This window comes from Channa argus, chromosome 12, assembly GCF_033026475.1.
Source record: "Channa argus isolate prfri chromosome 12, Channa argus male v1.0, whole genome shotgun sequence".
Taxonomy (NCBI): Eukaryota; Metazoa; Chordata; class Actinopteri; order Anabantiformes; family Channidae; genus Channa; species Channa argus.
The window spans coordinates 21,425,812-21,451,989 of NC_090208.1; the positions used below are offsets into that span (position 1 = coordinate 21,425,812).

The following is a 26,178-nucleotide window of genomic DNA, read 5'->3' on the forward strand; positions in this document are numbered from 1 at the left end:
CATAAAGGAGGCAGCAAGGTGAATGTCTTGCCTTGTTTCAAAGAATTGGAGATGCTGGGGATTGAACCCAGGACTTCAAGCTGCAGTAAGTTCTGAATATTGTTTCAATAAAAACATGCTGCAAAACTATAATGTGGAGAGGTGCAGCCAAACCCTCATGTGATCCAGACTTATCAAACAGCATTGCTGAGATAGTGCCGGCACTTTGAGTGAGTCTTGTTCTTTGCACCATCAGACAAATACAATAATTTCTGCTTGAAGTTTAGAGCACTCTCATTTGTTATCATTTTACAATCATGACAACCTCGAAGGGCTGGGTGTAAGGGAGCAGGGAGGGGGCAGGGTGGAGCAGAGTAGACTGATTTTGAATCTCATGGTAACACTAGCCTAAGTTGCAAACTGTAGCTGTAATGAACCAACCTGTGATCACTGAAATCATGATGAAATAAAAAGTGAAACATGACTTATTTACTCTAATCCACTTTCAAATGTAATGTTTTGTTCTGCTAGTAGATGACAGTTATTTACATGAAGGGGGTTTTGAGGAAGCAGTTTTATTAACCAAATATAACAGTTTTATTAAGTTACATTAAACAAAGCATGACAAGTCACACCTGTTCACATCACTTTTGGATACTGTGACCACGAGAACCCTCTCAACATGTATCTGTGTTTCCTAAAAACCAGTCACGTTGTGTTCACATCACCTTGGAAAAATCTAAAAGTTGACAGAGTTGACACAGTACTGCTACAATATAGAAATACTAGAAGCATTTTACCCATGAATGTATAGATGCTACAGGCCAAAGGTGAGAGAATTTTTGTTTTTTTTTATTTTTATAATCATGCCACATCCAATATGACATGCATGTGACATACCTTTACTGTAGCTGGAAGGGATTTGTAGGGCAAGTGGCAAAGTGATTTGTTTCTGAATTTTGTATAGAGGCAAAATAAGCATCATTTTAAAAGCTCACTGATTTTACTGACGAGAATAATGTTTGCAGCACCACTGATTGCTTTGGGAATATTCCACCTATTGACCAAAATCACAACTTTCTTTATGATTGTTTTTCTTGTATAATCATAATCAGAGCAAAAGAGCTATAACAAATGACATTATTCACTATAGAGTATTTAGTTGGAGGTAATTAAGAGTCAGCGCTCGATGATGATTGATATAGCTTAGGGAGATTGCACTGAACTCAGTTTGATAAAAAAGAAAGAAAAAGCTTTTTCATTACCAAGGATTTAGATTAGAGAGCCACTGCTGCTGAACCTTCACCCTAACAAGACTTCTCTTAAAGTGAATCTGGTTCTTGTGATGTGGCACAGCCCCAGCGGGGATGGGGAAGGGGTCCTGCCTGGGAGTCTCGCTGCATTGTAGATAAGAAATGGAGATGTTAGGGATTGAACCCAGGACCTCAAACATGCAAAGCATGCACTCTACCACTGAGCTACATCCCCCCTAGCAGCTTTATGTTGACCCTTATCCAAAAAAAAGGAGCAAAGATGGTTTTAGTGTCTTCATATTTCTCAGAAGTGGGCTACTAGCTGAATAGAATATCTAGTAATATATGTTGTGATTCATCTGCTTCACATTCACTTTGATAAAAACATTGAAATCAATGGCTTTGTACGCTCTTGTGGCAGCTTTAAATATCTTTGTATATTTAAAACCAGTACAGAAATACACACATTCATGGATGATTTGGGTTGAATGAAGCCAATCATGTGCTTTAACAGGAGCATTGATCCAAATCTCCAAGCTTACCTGTGGTCAGTGTGGAACAGTTTGGACCTGTGGCCTGAATCGCTTCCATCATGCCCTCAATAAAACAGCAGAATCCATTGTTAGAGGATTAGTGAAAAGGTTTGGGGCTGTTTGTTCCATTTCCTCCTCAGCAGAGGTGAGGGATGGGGGGTAAATCAGTTGGCAACCAGCCAGCTGCAATACAAATACAAGCGGTGTATTCCGCACAGGGTGGGGACTGACCTCATGCTTGACTAGTAATCTGTTTAAGTCAGACCTTGTGGGTGAAATGCTCGCATTTAGCACAGGACAGCACATTCTTCTAGTGTGTTTCATGTTTTCCTTTAGATTGACAGCTTGATCAATACATTTGGACAGAGGAAGGAAGAGAAGAATGTGTGTGGATGCATCCCAGGAGGTAAAAAAAAAATGGAAACATGGACATAGGGGTAAGAGCGTGCAGAGGGGGAGGAGGGGACAGAAAATCAGAGTGCTGTATATCTTGGTTTTAATTAGGAAAATGAAAGCTGTTAACTGAATGAGTGTTTCTGTGTGTGAGAGTTCATGTGGCCTATCTGCTCCCCACAGTAGAAGTCGTCATTCATTTGCTATACACCTCTCAACACACAATAACCACTTGAACAGAATTAAAAAGCATCTTGTGTGTGTATACGTCTTACCCAGCAAATAGAGCAGTCTCAGATTTTCTCTAAATTAAATGCACAGACTTCATACCAGTAATATTTTTATCTTTTTTTGAAAAAATGTCATCGCTCTCGAGTCTGCTCTGTTACCCAAGGACAAGGCCAATGTCAAATGCCTGTGTGTGTGTGTTTGAGTATGAGTGTGTTCCTGGCCTAAAGCTGAACAAGGAGCAGCTTGCTCACTGATTCACAGACATATAATTTCATTGGCTGGAGGAAGTGGCTTGTCTGCCTCTTCTCATCTTTTCCCTCAGTGTGACTTTCTTATCTGTCACACTCATCACCCATAAAACCCACTACCTTCAAGTGTCCCTCAGATATTATCCACGCACACAACCCTTTGTCCTAACCCTGTGTGTGGTCTTGTGTGCCAGACAAAAACATGAGTGTACATACATACTGTACACTTACAAACAAACGTGTGATGATGCATAAACAGACACACACATATTAACAAAAGGAGTGCAGGGTCACGGATTGCACCATCCTTACATCACAGTCTGAATATTAATGTGTGAGGACCGATAAGCAGCCGTAACAATCCCTTTAAGACCATAGCCCTCTCTGATTGGTACTTATGGTTAATATATGCCAATCTGTGCAGCCAACGTATGCAAATTGTTTGCTTCAATTTGAACCACTGTGCGCTGAAGCTTCCATTAATCTGTCTGCGCATCTTTCTTTGTGTCTAACATCATATGTGGAAGAAACCTCCTTCTTGTTTCCCCCACCCAGATTGCTTTCCATGTTTTCTAAAACAGTCTGATGTACTTGCTTCACCTGTCCAGATGGGGGCAGCAGTTAAAAGAAGTTTGATGGATTTGTGTCAACACCAGATCCCTTAGTTTCCCTTTAGTTAGTCTAAACAGTCTCTGACCCAGTTGTGGATCTGAATCTCCACAATGACAATGATAAATAAGCGCACCACCCAAAAGTCACGGGTGAAATGAGGGTGGGGTTGACTGAAGTGGCCTCATCTCCAACAGCCGCTGCGGCTGTCACTAGTGAAGACATCCACTGTTAAACTGAATAATGTTTAGTCATTCAGAAGTCGTTGGCTGCGTAAAGATGAGACGTGCACAGTATGAGCTTAATCGGGCTCGATTAGAGACGGCGCCGATCACTTCTTAGCTCCGTTTGGCTTTTCTTTGTCATTGCTCCCTCACCTCTGACCCCTGTCCTCCTCCTCCTTCCCCCTATTCGTCTACAAAATCCTTTAATCCTGGCTCCTCTGTGACCCCTCCCTTTTGTCCCAGAGTCAGGGTACATGTCTTCATCCCCGCCCCCATGAAATCAGATGGTCAGCACTGCTGGTTGGGCTGCTCTCCTCCCGAGAGGAAGTGATAGAGAGAGAGAGAGAGAGAGAGAGAGAGAGAGAGAGAGAGAGAGAGAGAGAGAGAGAGAGAGATGTTGTATAGTTCATTAAAGTATTTTACAATTAAAAAACAGGCTTGATCAGTTTCCAAACCTGTAAGGTTGTAGTTTATTGCTTTTCTAATAACTGTGTGTCACTGTCTCCTTTAATCACATTATTTTATGCTAAGGCAAATTACCAACATATGGCAAAAAATAAACAACCTCTCTGTGGATTATTAGTGCGGTTAAGGCCTATAAACCACTGGCCTCCCACCTACTGTTTAATCATCTTTACTTTGGAAGCTTCACATGCTCCATTACGTTAGACCACACAGCCAAAGATACTTTGAAGAAAAAATACTGTGAATTTGACATTGTATTTTTGCAAATCTACTTTTTGTTCATAATAGCTGAAAGGAAAATAGATGAGACTACAATTTCCATCATTGTTGATGAAACTCAGAAAGAAAGGGTCATTTGGTTCACTCAGGGGAAACCTTGGGTATATTGTTTGATACTTAGTGGATGATCCTATCCAAAATTAGAATTGACAGCTTTTAAGCAACTACCCACATGTATACTATGTGTTTGAAATATTTTAAAATGCTCACAGTAGTAGGCTGTCAGAGGTGCCTATATAACTCCAATACACATTAATTAACAATGTTTTTTTATTTAAAAACAGTTAACAACGTGGCTTGGAGTTTTTCACAAATCCCACACTCTTAATTTCAGCTCAGGAGACAAAGCTGCACGCAGCCTCCAGGTTTCAGAATTAGACCATTGTAATGACAGGTTTCACCTTAACCTTTCATGACTTTTATGTCATTGTATCAAAGGTCAGACACTTCTACAATAGAACATTTAGCAAGTAGTCACAGTGAAACCTGTGATTAGCCTGTCACCACACCCAGTGACAACCACACATGGAAAAAGCCTTAAGTATAAAAAAAAAAAAAAATTAATTAATTAATTAAAAACTCGCTTCATTTGACGGAGAAGTTGGATTCAGTTACTTTCCTCGGGAAATATACGGAGCCTGTGCACCTGTGGCCCAGACATCTTTTTACCTGTGCTCCCCTCCTCTTTTCTGAGGGCGGGGCCCCACAGCGCGCGAGCTGTGTACAGCAGTACACGGTCACCAGCCTCCATATCACTTGTGCACCTTCACCAGCGTGCGGACCTTTCACCGACACTGCGTGCGCTCGTTCCTCTTCTTGCATCTGAACGCGACGATTTTTCTCGCCTCCATTTAATCCAGATAACGTTAAAGTGAAGACGAGCGGCGGTTGGTTTTGGTGTGGGACGAGCTCGGCGACGCCGGGGCACAGAGCGCGGAGAGGAGCGAGGCTTCAGCTTGTTTCAGCCCCGGACACCGGACGTTAGTCCCGCAGGAGAACCGCCGACTTTTGGATTACTTTGGCACAGTTTAAGACTGGAATACATAGCAAATATCACTAAAATTATGTATCATCTGGTTTTAAGGATGTCGCTTCTCTTCAGTGGGCACAACCCCTAACATTTGAACGGGTGTATGCACTTCTGTGCGCTTTGTGCAGACTGTCGCTGAGGGAAGCGGGCTGCCCACTAACCGAATGATTGCAGAAATATTTTAAAACATTTGCTTCATTTAGCATTAATCCTTTCAACTTATTTATCACAGTCTTGGACCGAGTAGTGCACCCTTTTAAACTCAGAGAAACCTGTGAAGATTAAGACCAGCATGCGTCGCAGTTGAAACCACGAGTCCGGTGTTGTCATCGCATGAGTCGGACCTCAACCTCTTTCCTGGACCGGGACAAAAGCCGGGTCAGGATGAGTCCTACCGGTACGATACTAATTTTGCTCCCGCTGCTGTCCCGGCTCTCTGGAGTCGCTTGGGCAGCGACCGTGGTCGGACTGGAAGGCGCACACAACAGGAAAGGTAAAGGTAAACAAAAAGTCAGGATGTCAGTGTGTTTGTGTGTGAGTGATGATCAAAGCTGAGGTGATTTAAAAAAAAAAGTAACTTCCTACTTTGCTACTTTGATTGAATCTGACTGTGTTTTTATGTCCATCGCACTTTAGACTCTGAAGTAACTTTAGTTGAGCTCGCATGTTATTTAGCCACATGCACGAATTGCTGTGCATGTGGCGAAAATGCCGAGCGTGGAACACAATTGAACCCAAAGTGAATCCTGACTGTGTGTAGTAGTGAACCGCTGCGCTGCGCACGGAGCGCCGTGCCAAGGGGCTTCCTTCTGCCTTTTATTGAGGCTTGATAAATGGGGATGCTGGCGAAGCAAGCAGGTGCCAGTGTTCTGCTCAACGCCAACAACAAGTGCACAGACTGGGCAGAAACGCCGGGCCGTGGGCTGATCCAGACACGCAGCAGCTCGCAGATTTTAAGGGACAGTTCAGTCAAATGCGCTTCCCGCTGGAGGGATTTTATGCATGTAGGGAATTTGTCTTTTTCATTTGCCCTCCTCTACAGAAGGCAGAGATCAGGATAAGCGGCTTCACGAGCTGCTAGTGATTCAGCATCTTGCTCGAGGTCAATTTAGCAAAGTGGGCGCAGAGGTTTCAGTAGTTTTAGATGATGGAACCCTCAAATGGTCATAAGTATTGCACCTATTATTATTTTTTTTTAATGTTATGTGCATCACAACAATGGTCAAACAACATCGAACTGGGTGCAAACAGCAAGTGAGAAACTGATAAGTGGTGAAAGAGAACCAGACACAGGCTTTGGATGGTTACTGGTTGGAGTGAATGGAGCACAAGTTCTGCTCTCTAACAAGCTCCCTCTTTGTGCTGTGACTGTCGGGGTCAGCTAGTACAGACTCTCCAGCCTTCCTGTTTTCTGAAAACTGATTGACAGTTAAAATGGAAAACACAAAATGAAAGGAGACATCCATCACAACAAAATAATAAGCAGCTTATGGCGCAATAGTCATACAGAGCTATTTTATGACCTTTTGGAAATTGGATTGCACTGTGTTTTTATGCCTCCACATTTGTGCCTGTTTTGGATCTATTTTCTGTATTTGCTGTGTAATAACTCCTTTATTTTCAGTATCTTTGCATTCTCTCCTTCTGACTCTATTATATGTTTGTCCTCCTGTATCTTTTTCTTCTTTTATCCCTTTTTGATTCTTTTGTGTCAGATGTTGCTTTTGCTTGTTTCCCCCTGCCTTTCCCATGTGATAGTGTTTACAGCCCCATGCAGTGAGGAGGAAAAGATTTAGAGGTTGCGTCACTGTGTGCCCATTGACCAGTAGCCCGTTCTCCAGTCACCTGACTGTATTAATGGGCTTTACTCTAGTGCTGCACTCTGCAGCAGAGCTTTAACTCTCTGTGTTTTCAATCAGTGATCGGCCTACATTTAAATCACTTTGGGCAGTTGCTGCTTGCAGAATGAATGCAGTGTCTGCAAGTTTGCTCACTGTCTCTGTGTGTCATTATGCAACTATGGCCTGTGGCACGCTGGCCTCACAACAAATACAGTGGGAGCAATAAGAGAGAGAGAGGGAAACATTCACAGTATTCTCATTTTCCCAAACAACCGTAGATTAAGAAATGTGCCAATATTTTATTGCATTGTTGTTTTTCTGTCAAATCAGATAAATCTCAAGTTGCTTGTTGTGGGCCAACATGCATCATTCGAGCAGAGTTATAAGTAGACACAGGGTGTGTGTGTACCCATGTGTCTGTATGCTTCCGTGTTTGCATATGTGTTATGATAACTGAAGAAAGCCTCTTATGTAAGAGTAGTTTTGAACAGTCAGGTGATGTGTGTGTGTGTGTGTTTGTATTAAGCTCAGTTTGCACATACAGTAAGATCAAAGTGATTTCTTGCACAGCTGAGTGTTGAAGCTAATGGAAACTCCCTTCAGAGCTAGTTTTGCTAAAAGCCTTTGGATATTGACTATACCATTTATAGTCACTAGAGGATGACTTTAGATGAATTTGGTGAAGCCCTGTCTTTACAGCTAGTGCCACCAACAGGCTAAATGTTCCACTTCAGTTTGCATCAGGGTTATAGCATCTTTAAAACTGAGTACTGCGTTTTTGTCAGCCTCAGTTGTACTTCAAAATAAATGTACAAAAGCCAAAACCTCAGGTTAGGTCATATTTGTCTGTATTATCTGTGTTGCATCATTCACTGCTCACTGACACATTGCTGGTATGATACATATGTATATGCTGAGCTTGTGAAACTAAATTGTGGGGTGGAATGGTTACACACTACATAATGAAGTAACCAGCAGAGTGTGGGATTTTAATTTATAGAAGTCACAAACCAGCCAGTGTAGTTGTTTAGAGGTTTGCATTTGTATAGAAAACATCAAAATATATTCATAGACTATACATTGGAATCTTGAGGTCTAATAAAAAATACTTATTTTCAAGTTTCAAATATACAAGCGTGTTGCTTCTATAATTTTCAAAGAAATGGAAACCAGACTAAACAGCAACTTTGACTTGATGTTCTGTTGACGTGTTTCAGAAAGTGGCCCCTCTGCTAGCTCCACTCAGGTTCACCATTTTGGCTGCCGTTTGAAACCTTCTCACGTGAAACTCATTAGGGTGCCGGCACACAAGTGAGGGCCTGGCTCTCAGTGGTGCACCGACCACATGGATCGGGGAGACAGGAGCTACGTCTAATTTGATTAGCAATGTTAGACTGAACATATGCAGGTATACAGGCATTATGTCGCTCGTAAAACCACCCAGTGTCCATCTACTGTGGCATCTGCTTGAATCACCAAAACTGTACTTTTTCTTTGTTTGCAGTCAACAGTAGCTTAACAGAATCTCTTTTCAAATATTTCTCACTCCAGTGACTCAGATTTATTACTCTCTTGTAGTTTTCTGTTTGAGTGCCAACATTTGCACTTGGCTAGCGGCGAATTATGTGAGTGTGTGGGTGGATGGGAGTCCCTTATAACAAAGACTAATCAAAGCAGGCTGGAAAATACAGTTAGCACCCTTATTTTACTACATGCTGTTTAGTGGTAGGTGGGGCAGACACTTTGTATTTATGGTCTAGTCTGCTCTGGTTGCTACTACTTGAATATTCTCCTTGCCTGGTGAAACTGTTGCTTCATTAGGGGAGAAAAAACAAGGAAGCATCCAACTCTGAAGGTTAGTGATGAAATTAGATTAAAATGTGATAAGTGCTGGTAACCATCACGCTTGACCTCAACATGAATCTCCTCGGTTCCTGCAGGTTTCATAATTTTCCTTTAGGTGTTTTGTGTCTAATAGGACTTGTTTACCTCTTGTAGTACTTAAACATTTTTTCCAAAAGGTAGAATACTTATAAGACATAGAATTCAGAAAGGAATCTTTTTTTCCTTTTCTTGCTGATCAGGGTTTCTTTCAGCGGACATTTTAGCTGAGGCCTAAAGCCTGTTGTCTCATGATCAACACAGTTAGCAGATGATGGCTAAAACAACAGGCGAATTCAATAAATTACTGCGTGAACTTTGTGGAGGCATTCACTGTATGGAAGCATCCCTCTGCTCTTTTCTTCTGCAAGATTATATTTATTAAAACGTATACATTCTTTATACATGATGTTATGGGCTAATGATGATCTGTGTCTTAGATATAATAGCTACAGTATGGACTTTATCCAGTAAAATCAGTGCTTACCACCTCTCAAAACCAAGGGAAACTGTATATGCAGTTGTCAGAAAGTTTGTCATACGTGTCTTGTTTGGAGAAGAGATTGGGACATGATGTGCAAAATCCTCATCATTGCAGAGTTTTTACATCAGAGAAATGCCTGGGGATTAGTTCAGGAACAGTGTAACCACTTTGACTGTGAGAATACATGTGGACTACAGTGGATTATGTGTTTTGGTTAAGACTGCATTGTTGTCTCCCACCGGGGAATATGAAGTAGTTATGCAAAGACTAGAGAACAGTCTTTACACTTTTTGTCTCTGCATCCCATTCTCTGTTTTTATTTGCATTGATTTTCAGGCCTTCATCTCTCTCCTTCATCTATGAGTAGATGTCAGGGCCCATTTGATGCTTTGTGGAGCTTCTTTTAATTCTGTCTGATAAACTCCAGTTGGTATATTAGTCCACCAAATAAGTCAACAGGCTGATGTTAGTTGATTTTAGTAACATGAACAAAACCGTGCTATTTATTAAAACATCACCTGTAAGATTAATTACAAAAAATTATAAAATATGTCCTGAAATAGTGAAATATTTTAGCCACTTTGGTTCTCATGCTATTCAGTGGCCATTTATCTGTCATCATCATACCTATAGTCATGGTTCAGTAGGCCATCGACCACCTACCAGTACTACCGTAGGTTTATTATCATGGGCCATTAAATAGGGAGATAACAGCAGAAGTGGATGTAAACCGCGCAGGTTTTCCAAAACAAGGTTTTTATCCATCCATCTATGATATGAAACTAAAAAGACTTAAGTATTAGGAACAAAAAGAGAGGAAATGAATGAAAACATTTGTAAATTCCTACCCATCATAAGCCACCTCCAGAAAATATTTTCTCACTCCTTCATACATTCGTCATCAAAGTTCATTCGCTTCTCATATGATTTTTGCTCATAATACAGTCTCTATAAAGCCCAGACATGGTTTCTGATTCTCAGAATTACATTAATGGCACACACATACATAGTTGTCCATGTATACTCCCACATTGTTTGTGAATGGTCAGCCCACACAGGCACCCCTGTGACTGGAGCTTGTCAGCGTAAAGGTCAAACTGACTCAGATGTCAAAGGCCACACACACACAAACACACACACACACACACACACAGTCGACACAAGTATATTGCCTGTTGTTGCAATACCAAGAGCACTTTGAGATTGGGATTCTTGGTGGCTTTTTAGCTCTGGCCAAATTCTTCATCTCCTCTTCTGATGCGTGTTTCAACACCTTGTTCAACCGCTGTGAACTTTTTAAATGCACAACACTTGAATCCATTGATATAATGGGCTGACATTGTAGGTGGATTCATTTGTTCCAGCCTTGTTCTCACTCCCTCCTTCATTTAAATCATGTGAATTGCGCTGTGTCATAACGTTGAAGCTGGCCGAGCACTCTGGAGTTTAGGTCTTGAAGGGTTTAGTGTGTGGTAGCGTGTCTAGCATGCAGCATAATTTACCTATGGAGCTCTTTAGGAGAAATCATTGCAGTGCACAGCTCAAGCATTTATCAGCAGCTCATTGGGATTCATTCCTGCCTCCTGCCCTCATCGTCATCCTCTCAATCCTTCTGTTGCATGAAAATCCAATCTGATAGAAGGCAAGTTGAAACCAATTATAATGCATAGAGAACAGTATTCAGCATTTAGAGACAAGAGTTACTCTTCAGCTGCAAACTCATATTTTTTCTACCACCTGTTATATATAATTTCAAACTGAAGTGAAACCGTTTAATTATTTTTAATCAAACCTGGATCCCTGAGGCATTATAAATTTAAAGTTTTTCTTCTTGCATGAATTTGAGGACTTTGCTCTAACTCACAGTTCAATATTGCTGATTGTTGTCTAAGGTTACTCCCAGTGATATTAATCAGTATTGATCCTCTCAGTCACCGGCTAAAAGTGAATTAAAGGAGAACAAGTAGGGACAGAAGGGAGAGAATTTTGATGTTGTAATATGATGTTGCCTATGAAGTGTGGAGAGAGAGAAGGACAAAATGCGGTGGGTGGGGGTTAGAAGAGAACAAGTAAATAAGGAAATTTAAGCAGATCTGATAAGCTCTGGCATAAACCCAGACACCATTGGGGACTGATGAAACTCAAACACAGTGCCACTGATCCATCTCACCCAGGACAAAGCCAGTTAGACAGACACAAGTGGGTGGGCGTCACAGGTTTAAGCTAAAGTCAGAGGTCACACAGGTTCACCTTGTTCAAGTTGAGGCACTGGCAGCATACACTTAACCTGTTAACCTTTTAACAGCCGTTGTTTATGGCTTCAAGGCCTGGCTATAGCCTTATAAAAACAATCCAGAAAGCTAATTTTCAGTTATTTTTACATATGTTTCAAGGTGTCTGGTCTACAATTGTGACTTTAAGTCCATTTTATTGTTTGGTTGACCTGGCACACCTCCATTTGCCTATTTTCAGTCAAAAAAAAACATTTTTACCAAATTTGTACCTCTGTAAGTTTACTTCAGTATCACATAACACAATTCAGTTTTTTTCTTATAAAACTAAAAAAAGTATTCCCTTTCCAATGACAACATGCTCATTATCATGTTTTAACTATTTAAAAAATTACAACCATATTATTTTAGGTATGCTCTTTTTGGCCTTGTGCTTTATTGTGCTCAAAAAAAGGGGGGGGGGGGGGGGGGAATTACTCAGAGGTCAAACACACACACTCACTCACTCACTCACTCACTCACTCACTCACTCACACACTCAGTTGCAGTCACAATGATCCTCAGAGAGATTATAAGTCTGGGATAAACAGAAATCAATTGATTGACCTACTGTATCTTTCTGCTGCCACATCTTTTCTATAGGTATATATGTGTGTTAGTCAGTGAGTTTGCCAATTATATGAAGTATGAAGGCACACATTATCTAATTCACTGCCATTTACACCAGTTTTTCACACACTGTTTTGTGTTTCTTTTGTCTTTACGAAATAAAATATGCACGATAAAATTATTATGAATGAATCATAAATCTGGATAGAAATTGTGAAGACGTGTTTTAAAGCAGGGTGAATACTTTGTGTTGGAAAACGTGTGTGTTACTCTCTTTACAGGATGTGTCAGCATTAACGGAAGAGTTTGGGAGGGGAAAAAAAGGAAACACACACACACACACACACACACACACACACACTTGTCTCTCCTCTCGTTAGTAGAATACTATACTTCCTTTGGCTGTTTCCTGCCTAGACACACACACATAAACACACACCTCAGTGTGCTTTTTTAGTCATTAATTTCTCACATTTTAGTCAAGTCTCTGTCTGCAGCAGCTACTATCAAATATCAAACTATAGTAAAGGTGTGTTGTTGCTGCGTGTCGCAAGGGTTTGGACAACCAGTTTTGTGGTGAAACTCCCCACATCAGCTGGCAGTATAGCAAGCAGTCGGCTCATTCTGTGGTTTACTCTCAGTGACAGTTGGAAGCTGGAAAAAGGAACAGTGTGCAGGCTGCAGAGTTTAAGTGAGTTCAAGTGCAGAGGAAATTCCTTGTAGATTCCATCTTTACTGCTTTCTCATATAGCACCAACATTTCTTCAGGGTAGCTTTAAAGTTCTTGTAAATATGTAGATAATGAGATGAAGCTAGGAGTCATAGTTGTAGGGCTACAGCTACTAGAGATACATGGACACTGAAAAGACTGCAGTTGGTCAGCACGGGCTACTTGTGTGGGCTGCTTTTTCCCATAAATTTCGAGAGATTGTTGACAGTGAATACACCATTAAGGAAGTTAAAGGAAGGCTCAGTAATCTGCTGATTTTAAACTGCAAACAAGATTGCATGGCAGTGGCCTCAAAATAGAAGTTATCTGGTTGTAACTCTAGTCCAGTATGTGTGTAGTCCACCATTGTTTTATATCATAAAGTGAAGCCTGTAAACACAGTTAGTATGGGAAATATAATTAAAGCAGGATATAGCCTGATTAGGTGTAATACGCCCATCTGGTGTTGGTGGGTGCTGTGAACATGTGATATCCTACACTGGAATCTAAAGAAATCTGTATCTCATCTGTAGTGGGTTTATTCTGCATTATATAATTTTGTCTTGAATGTGAACATGTTTTTGGTGCATGACACTGCACTGCACAACTGCCTTAAATGATCACACATCAATCCTGGACACAGGCTTTTCAGCACAGAGAAATAATACAGACACACACAGATTGAAAGAAACATTAAACTAATCAGAGGTAACAGAGTTAACATTTGCCACATGTCTCTCTAGCAGGTCACTTAAGGGTCAGTTTAATGTTCTCTGAAAGACCAAGCTATGAACAAAGTGATGTTATTAGCTTTATTATTATTATACTTGCTGTATGTATATTTTGTCTTAATGTCAGACAAATTATATAAAATGCTCCATTCACGTATCTGTAAATGTATTATTAAGGTGATTACAGAGCAAAATATATGGGTCACACAGATAATGACAGACGGTCACTTTTCCTGAAAAATCACATTTCACCGGAACTGAACCATCAGGTTGAACTGGCTCAAACGTAAACATGACAGGCTATTGTTGAGCCAGTTTCCATGAAAACAGAGACGCACCACATATAGTATTGCGTTAAAAAACACTTCAGTGAAGCTGGGAAACCATGTGAGTCCATACACACAGAATCCACATACAAACTACAGGGGGTTTGGTTTGTCATGCAGAGGAACTTACAGTTCCTGCTCTGATCAATTAAACACACCTAGACTCCTGTCTGGACCACACATATACATGTACACTTCTCATTGTCTGCCAAGAGAAGCTGAGTAATGCGTCCTAAATAAAAAGACTTAAACTGATAAGGGTGCCTGTGGCTGCTGTGTGTGTTTGTGCTTGGTGTGTGTGTGTGTGTGTGTGTGTGTGTGTGTGTGTGTGTGTCCGAGTTTGTGCTTGTGGCGCACTCAGATATCTATTTCCACTCGGTGCATTGTGGCCGTTCTCTGTTTGGCAGCCTAGTAAATCATACCACCTCTCTGCACTCTTTCTCTCTCCCTCTTCATGTGTGTGTGTGTGTGTGTAAGGAAGAAATGTGCTTCATGGTTATGTGCCAACCAAGGCTGCCAGAAGACACACACACACACACACACACACACACACACACACACACACACACACACACACACACGCACACACATTCATACAAAGACAGCTTGACAGTATGGGCTACCCTGCTGTTCTTACTTTGTGTTTATCGACCGTAAGTGTCTTCCGCTGCAGAAGTTCTTTGGTAATATTTTATTTCGTGTGTGTGTGTGTGTGTGTGTGTGTGTGTGTGTGTGTATGTATGCATTGATCAGTATTAAAAGTAGTTATAGGTTGTTATTTTCTGTCTCTTTCTGTCTCTCTGTATTGTCTCTTTGACTTCTTGATCACTGGTTCTTCTCTTTGTTTAGTATCATCCTCCTTGGGCATTTTGACCTTTTGTCTCTGTTCTGTGTTTTTAAACACACAAGTGTGTGTGTTTCTGTATGCTGTTCTGGAAAGCGGAGTAACACTGGGAACCTTAATGGCAGGAAGCAGGCAGGGGCAAACACAAAGGAAAAACTGTCAGCAGTCTTTGTCACTTACACACACATACACACAGTCACCCATGTATGTAGACATTTAGAGGCACATGCACATCCACTTACAAATGTTTAATTATATATGTATATATATATATATATATGTGTGTGTGTGTGTGTGTGTGTGTGTATGTATATATGTATGTGTGTGTGTGTGTTTGGAAAAAACTCTCATTAAATTCCTCCCTCTCTCTCTCACCCCCGTCCCCTCTCTCGTCTCCTTACCGCCCCTTCGTGTCCCTCCTCTGCTGTCTTTATTGTGGGTTCTTTTAATTGGAGTCTGAGGTGGTAATTACAGGGAGGGAGGGAGTCTGGGAGCAGGAGGGGGTAAGGAAGAGGGAGGGAAGAAGAGGAGGAGGAGGAAGAAACAGCAGGATTGCGATGAAAGAGCAGCAGCAGAGATGAGAGAGGAGGAAACACCTTTTCAGGAGGAGCATTTGTTGAGAACTGACTAAAAGCTGTTTTCTCATATAATTCTTATGTTCTTCTACTGCACTAATACTGTCAACACATGATACTGCTTTTAGTACTACATACTGTCCATAAGTGTAGGAAATTAATACTATGATTGGACTTTGACATAAGTTTGGTGTGTGGGTTCATAAAGAGTGCATTCTTCTAACTATTGATCATTGTTTGGCTATTGAAAGGGTTTCCAAGTTCTGTGTTTCACATTGTTAACTCTGCAATGTGTGTTTCTTCTGCACAAATTTGTGGCCATCTGGATGATTGAAACAGCCTGACACATGGATATATGCAAACAAGTAAAACATACACACACACACACACACACACATATTAGTTTTATCTCTCTGACACATACTTTGAAACAAAGCACTGTTTATAATTTATCTTATTTCTTTAGTTTAATTCAGCCTCTTTTCCTTATCTGGTCCCTTGTCCCTTTCTTTGTCTTCCTTGATCTTTCCCTGATAGACACTGGTTTCAGCATCATCTTGAAATCTTTGTATCAGTTTGCCCATATTTCCCATTGTTGCATTTCTAAGAAAGTTTCCATTTTAATGGTGCATTTAAGACCATGTACATATTTGTATTTGTTCACGTTTGTATGTCTTTAAAGGTAAAAAATGCTGAAAGCCTCAGCATTTTGCTTCCCTGGAGGGAGTAACCTGTGTTAAATGAGATACAGTAGCTGCCCCTCCTCTTGCTATGTCTAGGACACACACTCACTCACTCAGACACACACACAACATTGTTGAAAGCCAGCCGTGCTGTAAGGCTACATTAATGGTGATCCACATTATCATAATTGAGGTGTCTGCTGTGCCTGTATGTGTACTTTGAGCATGTGAGTGAGAGTGTGTTTGTCCGAGGGGAATACAGAAAGACAGAGAGAGGGTCTTTACAGCCAGACAGACACAATACTTTCATCTTTTAGCCTAACGTTACAATGGAAGACAAGCTCCCTAAATGTCTCTGTGTATGTGTGTGTGTGTGTGTGTGTAATGTCACAAAAAGCATTATCGGACTGATCTAGAAACCATGTCAGCATTACAGAGCACAATGCAGGTACTTCATAGATGGAGATGATGACATCACAGAAAGAGAACATTAACTGAGCTTCTGTTATAAATGGATGAGAGTGCAGATCAAAGCTCAGACATAAGAAGTTATTTTAAAAAAAATACTTGTTGGTTTCTGGGATTTAGAATGAATGGAAAACACGTTTGTATTGTATCTATTGAACCTGGCCAGTCTGTATAGAGAGACACAAAATGAAGCAAAAAGCCAGCAGGACATTGAACCACTTATTAAGTTATAATTTAAATGCTGCATTGTGACATCATACCAAATTGAACAGTAAGATGACATCATGATATCACAGCAGCCTGCATCTTGGGAGATCTCATCAGCTTAAGTGCTTTTATGTAACCGCCCTCTTGTCCATATGGGCCAGATTGGAATTGAGAGCCAAGGAGATTAACATCACACCATTTAAAATGTTATCGGTATTCTGTAGAGTAGATGGACTCTACACACATGTGGATGCATACACATGGATGCATACACATGGATGGAGCACAAATGCAAGAAAATGTGCTGACATAAATAACATGTTTCAGTTAATGCCATGTAAATGAAGGAAGCCAAAAACATTTGTCAGTGAGTGAACATTTTTTGTTGCTGTGCATTCCACCTGTGGCTAATGATTCTCTGAAGATTCCATGGTCAAAAAAGCTAAAAAGAACAACCAGTTTTGCCTAATATAGCAAAAACAAAGTTGGATGTACATGGTTTTCACAGGCCAGCAATGAGATGATAACAGTTATCAGAGATTTCCTTCTTCTTTAAACTGCCTTAAAAGGAGGTGCTGTCAATGGCAAACCTGCTGCTGGCATTAAACTGTAAATCAAGGTAAAAAAACAAATGATTTATTTGTCTACTGTTTATAATTTGCTGGTAAGTCTAATGGTTAACTGGATTAAACTTTTACTTTGACATTTAATAGACATAATAATGGGTAAATTCAAAATCATCTCCTTAATTTTGGCATGCAGTCGTTCAAACTAGAACCGAAGGGTGACTTCAACAAGTCCCTGTATCACTTTAAATGTAGTAAAAGAATGTCTTCAGCTTGTGAACTAATTGGATGGATAACAATCTGTTAATGGGTATATCTGTGTTTGTGGCTGTGTTTGTGTGTAGAGCCTGGCTAATAGACTTAGCAAGGAATTGTAAGAAAAGACTTAATGCATTTAGGACATTAAGATGTGATGTGGATTTATCCCACCCAAACATATGGGTTAGGTCAAACTGTGTAAGTGAGACAGTAGGAAGTGGATCTTAGTTGGGTGACCTAGTTGCACACATGTAAAAAAGCAAAGCTGTTGCTGGTGATGTGTTTCAGATATGATTTAGCTCGTTGTATCATTTGCTTCAAGGGTTTTAGTGTTGATGAATGATTAACAGTATTAATGGCTTATTCATGGAGACCAGGGAGCTGTTATGCAGCTACAAAGGCAAACAATCCTCTCAACACCAAATAATAAGCTACACTGTGTACTGTACTGTGCTGTATAATAGGATTTTAAAAGCCCCAAAACATCACTTTACACAGTTTCCAACACTGCATCAGTCCAGAACATGATATATTTCAACAGGTAGAGTCACTGTGGTGTAAATGCCTGCAAGTAATTTCATTGAGGTATCAGTCAACAAAATAATGTAGGTGAACCCAGCCTGTTATTAGTTCATAACAGTAAAAGGGTGACACTTAAAGTCAAAAACAAAGAATTAGAAATTGATATTTTCTGTGCTTAAATTTGTAAAAATGTTTTCAATCTTCAATAATAGTCTTCAATATTCCTTCAATTGCACACAATGGAGTTATGCAAGAGTTTCTTTAATACCCTCTATAAATGTCACTAAACATATAATTTACAGCGGAAAGATGAGGACATAATAAAATTATAAATGAAGATTGACCAAAAATGTAATAGACTAATAAATAGTTCAGCTGGAGCATGCTCCAACATGGAGATGGATTAAGGTTCATGCTGAAACTGTGAGATTAAGTTCTTATAATGTCTATTAAGCTTAAATTCAGCTGCCTTCTCTTTTGGTTCCTGTCTGTGTGGCCGTGTTTACTGGTTCTCTTTCTATTTACTGTACTTTTAAAGTAATGTTGAACACTGTAGGTTTGTTTGGTCTAGTCAGCCTGACTGGTTTGCATTATAAATGGGCAGAAAATTTGCATGACATCATTGTTGTAGTTCAAACACTGATGCCCTCCGGCGTACACAGAAAAGCCTCAGAGCCAGAGTAAGATGGAACAGCTCCAAATAATGTTGCTTTAAAGCTAAAATATGTAATGCTTTAGAAGTCAGAAGTAATGAAACAATTTAATCTAAACCTACACTGTGAAAAAAACTCACAGGAAAGGAAGGATTATTAATTCGAGGAAGTGTGTCAGTTGAGGTTGTTGGATTGGTCTAACTGGTTAGGTGGCTCCAACATTTGTTCTTGCTTGTTAACAAGTTTCTTTGTCTTTCTCGTATGCTGTTTCAGATGCTTTTTTTGTTCATGAGCTGCAAAACATCCTGCCGTCCATTTGAATCAGCTAAAAACTAAATAACCTAGTAATTTCTTTCTTTATGTCTATTTAAAAAGTGAGTAACTTCCTGCACAGCAGCTGTGGTTTGAGCCAGCTTATTTGCATTTTATGCCAGAAACGGAAGCAAGAGGCTGAAGCAAACATCAAGTTCAATCACAGTAAAAGTGCCAGTCTAACAACTCGACCATGCAGATGATGTGGAAATTACAATGTTTGAACAAAATAAAGAATAGTTCTATCACTATCCAAACTTGCTTGGTTAGAAGAGATAGAAATGAGAGACTGGAGGAGTGAAAGTAAATCTACTAGTCAATTATTCACTCCTAACCTTTTTACTGCCTGCCTCAGACAAGCCTGAATTGTGTGCTCAGGAGTGTGTTTTTACAGAATGTGTGGCTCTGTAGGCTTTCACAGGAGTAGCATACACACATAGCAAATGATGAATATTTGCATGCTAAAAGTCTTTATTAAGGACACTGTATGAGCCAGGGTGGATTTAACATGAAGTTCATGAGATGTGTGTTTGCTCAATGTTTTGTTTTCAAGTTCATGGATTTTAACATGTGGTACAATGTATTTATCTGCATTAATATGCAGTAACAGTATTCTTCTGTATGTATACTCATACATACAGAAGCTGATCAGATGGTTGAAGTTCAGCCCAAAGCCTTTGTAAAGACTGTAAAGGCTTTCTTTGTTAGGTGAACCCATACACACACACACACACACACACACACACACACACACACACACACACACACACACACACACACACACACACACACACACACACACACACACACACAGTGATCTTGGCTGTTGCCAGGAATAAGCTAAGGGCCATTAATCTTGCTTTGCTTGGAGGTAACTGGCCAAATTCACCCTCACCCTCAAACATACGTGCAATCTGGCAGCCATTTTGTTTTAGTTTTTTATCTTCAAACTTGCACACTTTGAACCTTTTAATTCTGTTTACTGTTCATATTAAGGGGAGGAGTTTTAAGGCTCCTCCGTTCAAGTGTGTTCAGACTTAACAGGTGCAGTCACATGTATCCATGTATGTGCACTGTAGTGCGTTCATAGGGGTGGTGCGGCTGCAGTGGAATCCCACTGGTTTTGTTTTGCTGTATTATCTTTCAGGTGTGCAAGCTTTTGTTCATCTGCATGTGTTTGTGTTATGCAAGTGTGTGTTCTACAGAGGCACACAAAAGCCTAATCAGACCTGCCAGATGATTGTTTGGGTGGTGGACAGGGATTTTATTGTGTGAGTCACTACAGTGAACAAGAGGATTTGAGGCCTTTTGGTGATTATAAGGCCAGCAGTGGTTTCCTTCTAAATGCTACTGATGGAGTTTTTCTTTTAACCACACATCATCATCTAGCAGTTTTTATTATATTTTTTAGTTGACCTCATGGCATTGGATTATTTTTTTATCAGTTCATAAAATGTATTCAGATCCTGTAGTAAAAGCAGGAAAATTGTATTGCCAAACAAATCTTAAAGGACAGGTTTAAATTTCTTTTCAAGTGTGTCTTAAAACAAGTTAGGTGACTGTATGAACGATAAAAGAGGTTTTACTTGTTACAGCCATTTGACCTGTTCACACTATCGAATGCCCTATTAATGGAAGTGATTGGGGCGATGGTCCAAAATCTTTTTTTTTTTTTTTTTTTGCACAAAAAAGTATTCAAATGTGAATCTAAATTTAAAATGAACCATCAAATCAAACAAACAAACAAACAAATCCATCAATTGTTCAATGAATGCTTTAACCTATGTAAAGTACAAATACCTCAAAGCTACTTTGTTGTACAACTCCGCGCAAATGATGGCTACAATATGACTGTATGACTATATAACTGTATGTATAATTTAAGGGATCTGTGCAGAAATATGTTCATGTTAAATATAATTTTATCAGACTATTGTTTCCATGGAAGCATGGAGGGCGATGCTTTTTCATAGGACAAAATGATGGAATGAAAGGAGATAGATGAGTAAAAAGTGCAGGAAGTCTGAAGAGCTGTCATGTCCTGTAGACCGATGGCAGCCTGAGAGGAGGAGAGGAGAAAGAGTTTTTTCCCTCCCTCCCTATCTGTCTATTTTTCCCTCCATCTCTCTCTCTTGCTGTGTGACCTGCTCTGTCTCTCCCTTTGGGTTTAATCAACCAGACGGTTGGTTAGACCCAATCCAGGGGGGGATTTATCATCAGCAGGCATTAATCTGTGTGACAGGGGCTTATTAGATGAGAGCCACCACCCCTGCTGGCTGAAACTGTGGATGGAGCCTATCCTGACAGAGAGAGAGGTGGCTGAGAGGAAAGTCACACCGTAGGGAGGGCAGAATTAAGAAAGAAACTACCTTTTTTCCCCTTAGAGGGAGATGAAAGTAACGGAGGGAAAGAGGAGAAAATCTACTTGTATTTGCTCTGACATGAAGGGAAATTGAAAACACAGGAGAAGTCGGTTGTATTTGTTTGGAAGGTCAACATCAATTAGATGTGAAGTGTAAGCTGCCCATGTCAATACAATTACACAGCCGTGTGTGTGTGTGTGTGTGTGTGTGTGTGTGTGTGTGAGAGAGAGAGAGAGAGAGACAGAGAAAGAGCTGCACTTAGTACCAGTAATGTAAAGTGTGTACACATCTTGTTGTGTGTTTGTGTGTGTGTTTCTGCTTCCTGACACACACTGTCCTCACACATGAATGATTTTTCATGCTGATTACGTAATGACACAGCAGCTCTCCAGAGTTTTTGTTCCTGCACAGTGTCTCCTCAGGCTATGTGAGGATGTAGTGAGACTCATCCTTTCAATACTTTATAAAGTCCTGGCTGTGGCTTCGTCTTTTTTTTTTTTTTTTTTTTTGGATACCCAGGTGCAGTTAAGTTGAAGACCTTTCACTCCGTTATGGGGCTGTAGTTTAGGTCCTGAAGACAGCTGAAAGAAAAATAAATTGCCTGTGTTGTGATTCTGCATCTTGCTGACTCATGCCTCTTTGTGCTAATGAAGTCGTACACACATCGAACAGTGACAGCAGGCAAAAGGAGAGTTAGTGAGCAGTGCAACATGCTGGTCAGTGCAGCAGCATCTAGCTCTGGATCTTGCTTACTTTACTTTTTCGAATATGTAGCTCATAAATGTTGTAATACTGATTCATGCAAAGTAAATCACTTAACTCTTGCTCAAAATCAGGTCATGCTGCAGATTGTCTGTTAGCCAACAGGCAGTTGGAGGAAGCACATGGAGGATGTTGGCACTGTAAAAGTTGCATTCCAGGAAAAGACTCAGGCCAATGCAATTAGCTACTGTACCTTAAACTACAGCCTGAGCATAGCAGAATGATAATAAACTGTTTTTCTGCTTCTTTCTTTCTCTTCATTCCTTGGCGCAGTGACAAACTGGCAGGTTTGGGGGATGAAAGACTTTCCCGAGCGGATTGTAAAACAGGTTGTGCAGGTGTGTGTGATTTGCAGGGAAACATGATGGGGACAATGTGATTGAGTTCAAGAGAAATACAAAAAAATGTCTTATTGTTAATCGACTGTTTCCATTGAATTTCTTGGTGGCGATATCTTTTAAAAAAACAAAGGTGAAATTCTTAACTCAGACAATATTAATGTCCCCATTTTAGGAGCTGAACTGCTCTGTGTATGATGTCTTTGTAACTTTACTGGCTCCTCAGATGACATATCACTCTGTTTTTAGTTCACTATTTTAACTCCCATAGCACACATCCCTGAACCAAAATCTTACACTTCTGCTTTCTGATTTCTTTCTGTGGGCACCTGTGTATCACATATAGCTCTACTGTACTTCCTTTTACTTGTTTAAAAGATCCAAGCCTGTAATCCTGAAGCTCTTGGTGTATTTCTTTTGGTTTATTTATGAATCAGGACAGGAATAGAAGCATGGAGTTAATAAAACACATATTTACATACACATATTCTCTGCATAAATCCATGTGAGAGGTTTTTCTGGACTACTGAGTGTGTATATGCGTGTCTCCATTGTATTGGAAATGTGGTCAGGAAGGAAAACCCCGCCTCTTTGTTTCCCCTTGTCACCCAGAGTGACGATGGCATCACAGGGGAGGCCAAAGCTGCAGGGCATCGTGGGAAATGACCTTAAGGACTCAGCACATGAAGATGCACAGACGCGCGCACCCAGAAACATTTAACACTGGTCCGTGTGTGCGAGTGCACGTTTGGGGGCTAAGACTTGGTTTTAGGTTAGAATTACTCCATGTTTAGGGTAAGCGTTAAGGTTAGGCTTTGTGATTTGTGGGGGCTAGGAAATGCAATGACTGTACTCAAAGACAATCGTGTGTAGATGTGGATGTATGACCCAAGAGAGAGGAAGGAAAAGAGAAGGAGAGACATGAAATCAGGTTAAGGGGTGGACTCATGGGAGTAGGAATCTCATCTCATCTCATCTCATCTCATCTCATCTCATCTCATCTCATCAGACACAAGAAAATTTTACCCATGTCAGCAGTTTGTGTGTGTGTGTGTGTGTGTGTGTGTGTGTGTGTGTGTGTGTGTTGATGCTAATGTTAATCATTATATGTCAGTATTCTATTAACTGTAATCGAAGCCTATGAATATAAATTCTACAGATGTGCTAAGTCAGCAACATCTGTGTATCCACTGTAACTGAGTGTATAGCTACAGTTACAGGAGGACATAAAGTCTGTGGGACATAAATTCATGTATCATACTTTTTCGAAAGGGTGTCATGAAATCAGACATTTTAGACTGCAACAATCACAAAATGTTGGAGGGACTAATAAATATAACATATATTATAACATGTATTATAGCAAACATATTGGATTTTGTGTTTAATGTGATATTTAGTTACATTTTGTACAAATTGGAGACAACCTGTGAGTCCTACATAACCAGAACCTCTGTGTTTAGACTGCAACCAAAAATGTGTCAGTGTCACTGACAATTGTCAAGAACGGAAACTAGAACTGAAAATGTTGTGAGGTAAAATGGCAAATATGTAATTGAAGCGGCGGATATGAGCATGCAGTTATGTGACTGTAATGGGTAAAATAGTCTTTTGAGTCACATTGGGCTTCAGAAGCGAAACCTCTAACACATCCCTGTGTATGTGTGTGTGTATATGCGTGTATGTAGCTATTTGCCTCTGTCTATTGATAGTTTCCTTCCCCTTTTTGATAATTTTTTACCAACTTAAGATTTTCTAAATGTCTCGCATTATCTACACCCTGCAGGTAAATATAGGGTTTACTTGTGTACTTCTTATCATAGTTTACCGCTAAGATTTTCACAAGGCTAAAGTAGACACGTAAATGGCCTCAACGATAAGTGTCTGTGGTACTTTCCAGTTCTCACTGTCAGATTTATAATTAACATCTCTTCTATGGGGGAAGCAGTGAACACTGAGCATTTACAGTGCACAGAGACAGTAAACGAAGAAGCCCTCACATTCTTCAGCTGGCCATGTGGGAGTGGAGGGTATTGGTTTCTTGTCAGGCATTGATAATATAAGTAGGAGAGGGTTTGAGAGCTAATGGCTGTTTATTTATTCATGGGGTTTCATTTGCATTATAAACATTTATGAATTTACTTAAAGTTTATTTTTTTTACTGAAATACATACACAAATTAACACGACTAGGTATTAGATATTGCAAGATATTGTAGATATTATGCCTTAATTTTCAAGCAGGTGCTGTACAGTATGTCTTATAAAGCAAGGGGGACTCGAAAGAGACAACTTGACAAGTTAAGAAAAGAATCCTGTAAAAACATATTACATATCAAATTAGCCTGACAGCCAATTTGACTGCTCGCACACCATTTAACGGGCGTTACTAGTTGATATATGGTTCAGCAGGTGATCTTCTGGTGGTCTGATAATGATGTGAAATTTACTGACGTACCATATATTATAAAAATGGGAATGGTTAGTGGAGGCATATTTTAGGAGGAAAACAATCTGCTGAGGGAGAATGTTGTGGTGGATAAGTGGGCGTCAAAGCAGAGGCCTTTCAAGTGGTTCGTTACCTACTTCAAACTGACATATGTTTTTACTGCACTTCTGTATTTTAAGCCAAGTAGAGTCTTTCCCTGCCTCAACCTGACCAACTACATTTTGTACTTAAACCTATCATTACTTTAAGTTCGTAATCTTTTTCTAAATGGACAATAATGAGCCGGACTACAATGGGAAACCTTTCTAGTATTCAACCTAATATGAGCTAAAAAAAATCTACAACTGAATCATTATTGTGAACTAAAATGAACTGATGAAAACATTCACGGACTGAATTTTACTCCTTTTGACGAGTAACCTGGCCATATAAAATTTGTGGAATGACCCTTTTAATAATGGAACTCTTTCACTAGGAAAAATTGAAGTGAAAAGAAGCATGATGTCTTTGCTTGACCATATTGTTTTGGTGTAGCCATGCTCAGATATGTGTAGCATAAAATTTAAAGCAAAGTAAAACAAGCTGCAGTACACAGTATTTATTTTGTTACATATATTGTGTCACCCGCCACTTCAGCACCTGAAATGGCTTCAGGAAAGTAAGGTTTCTGCTTCGGGCTGGAGGCAGTTTCAGGTTGTCACCCAATCAAGATGAGAGTTTTGCAGCAAAAAATGGACAGACTGGGAATGGTGCAACTCATAATGCACATTGTCAGGACAGAAAAGTGTACAGTGAAATTCAATCTGTACCACCATGTTAGAGGCTGTTTTCCATGCAGGGAGATACAAACACAGTCCGTTTAAGTCAATCCATCATTGGTTTCCTGCTATTTGTGAATGTAAGATCCTGAGGTGAGACCATTTCCAATGAATCACTCTGGCTTTTAAATTCATTTAAAAGAAAACACTGACCAACAGTGACCTGCAGCCACTGATCATATACTGAAGGTCCATAATGCCTGAGAGCTGTAGTTCAGTAGCAGGCTGAACTTTGTGTCACCCCTCATTCTGCCTCACTTTAAATGTTTCATATAAACATTCTGCCCTGACTTCTGCCTTACCCG

General features: G+C 40.1%; 1 protein-coding gene and 1 non-coding gene across 3 annotated transcripts in view; one reads left to right on the top strand and one right to left on the bottom strand.

Annotated features, from left to right (window-relative positions):
* Positions 1-1,395: 1,395 nt before the first annotated feature.
* Positions 1,396-1,467, bottom strand: trnaa-ugc (transfer RNA alanine (anticodon UGC)). The gene has a single exon. It is a non-coding gene; the product is annotated as a tRNA-Ala (tRNA).
* Positions 1,468-4,942: 3,475 nt separating this feature from the next.
* Positions 4,943-26,178, top strand: part of sema4f (sema domain, immunoglobulin domain (Ig), transmembrane domain (TM) and short cytoplasmic domain, (semaphorin) 4F) — a 50,297-nt gene continuing 29,061 nt past the window's right edge. The window contains exon 1 of one of the 2 annotated variants that reach the window (XM_067524435.1): positions 4,943-5,743. In XM_067524435.1, the coding sequence (XP_067380536.1) occupies positions 5,578-5,743 (166 nt within the window). In that variant the 5' untranslated portion in view covers positions 4,943-5,577. The remainder of the gene's footprint in view (positions 5,744-26,178) is intronic. The other variant, XM_067524436.1, reaches the window with a different exon arrangement.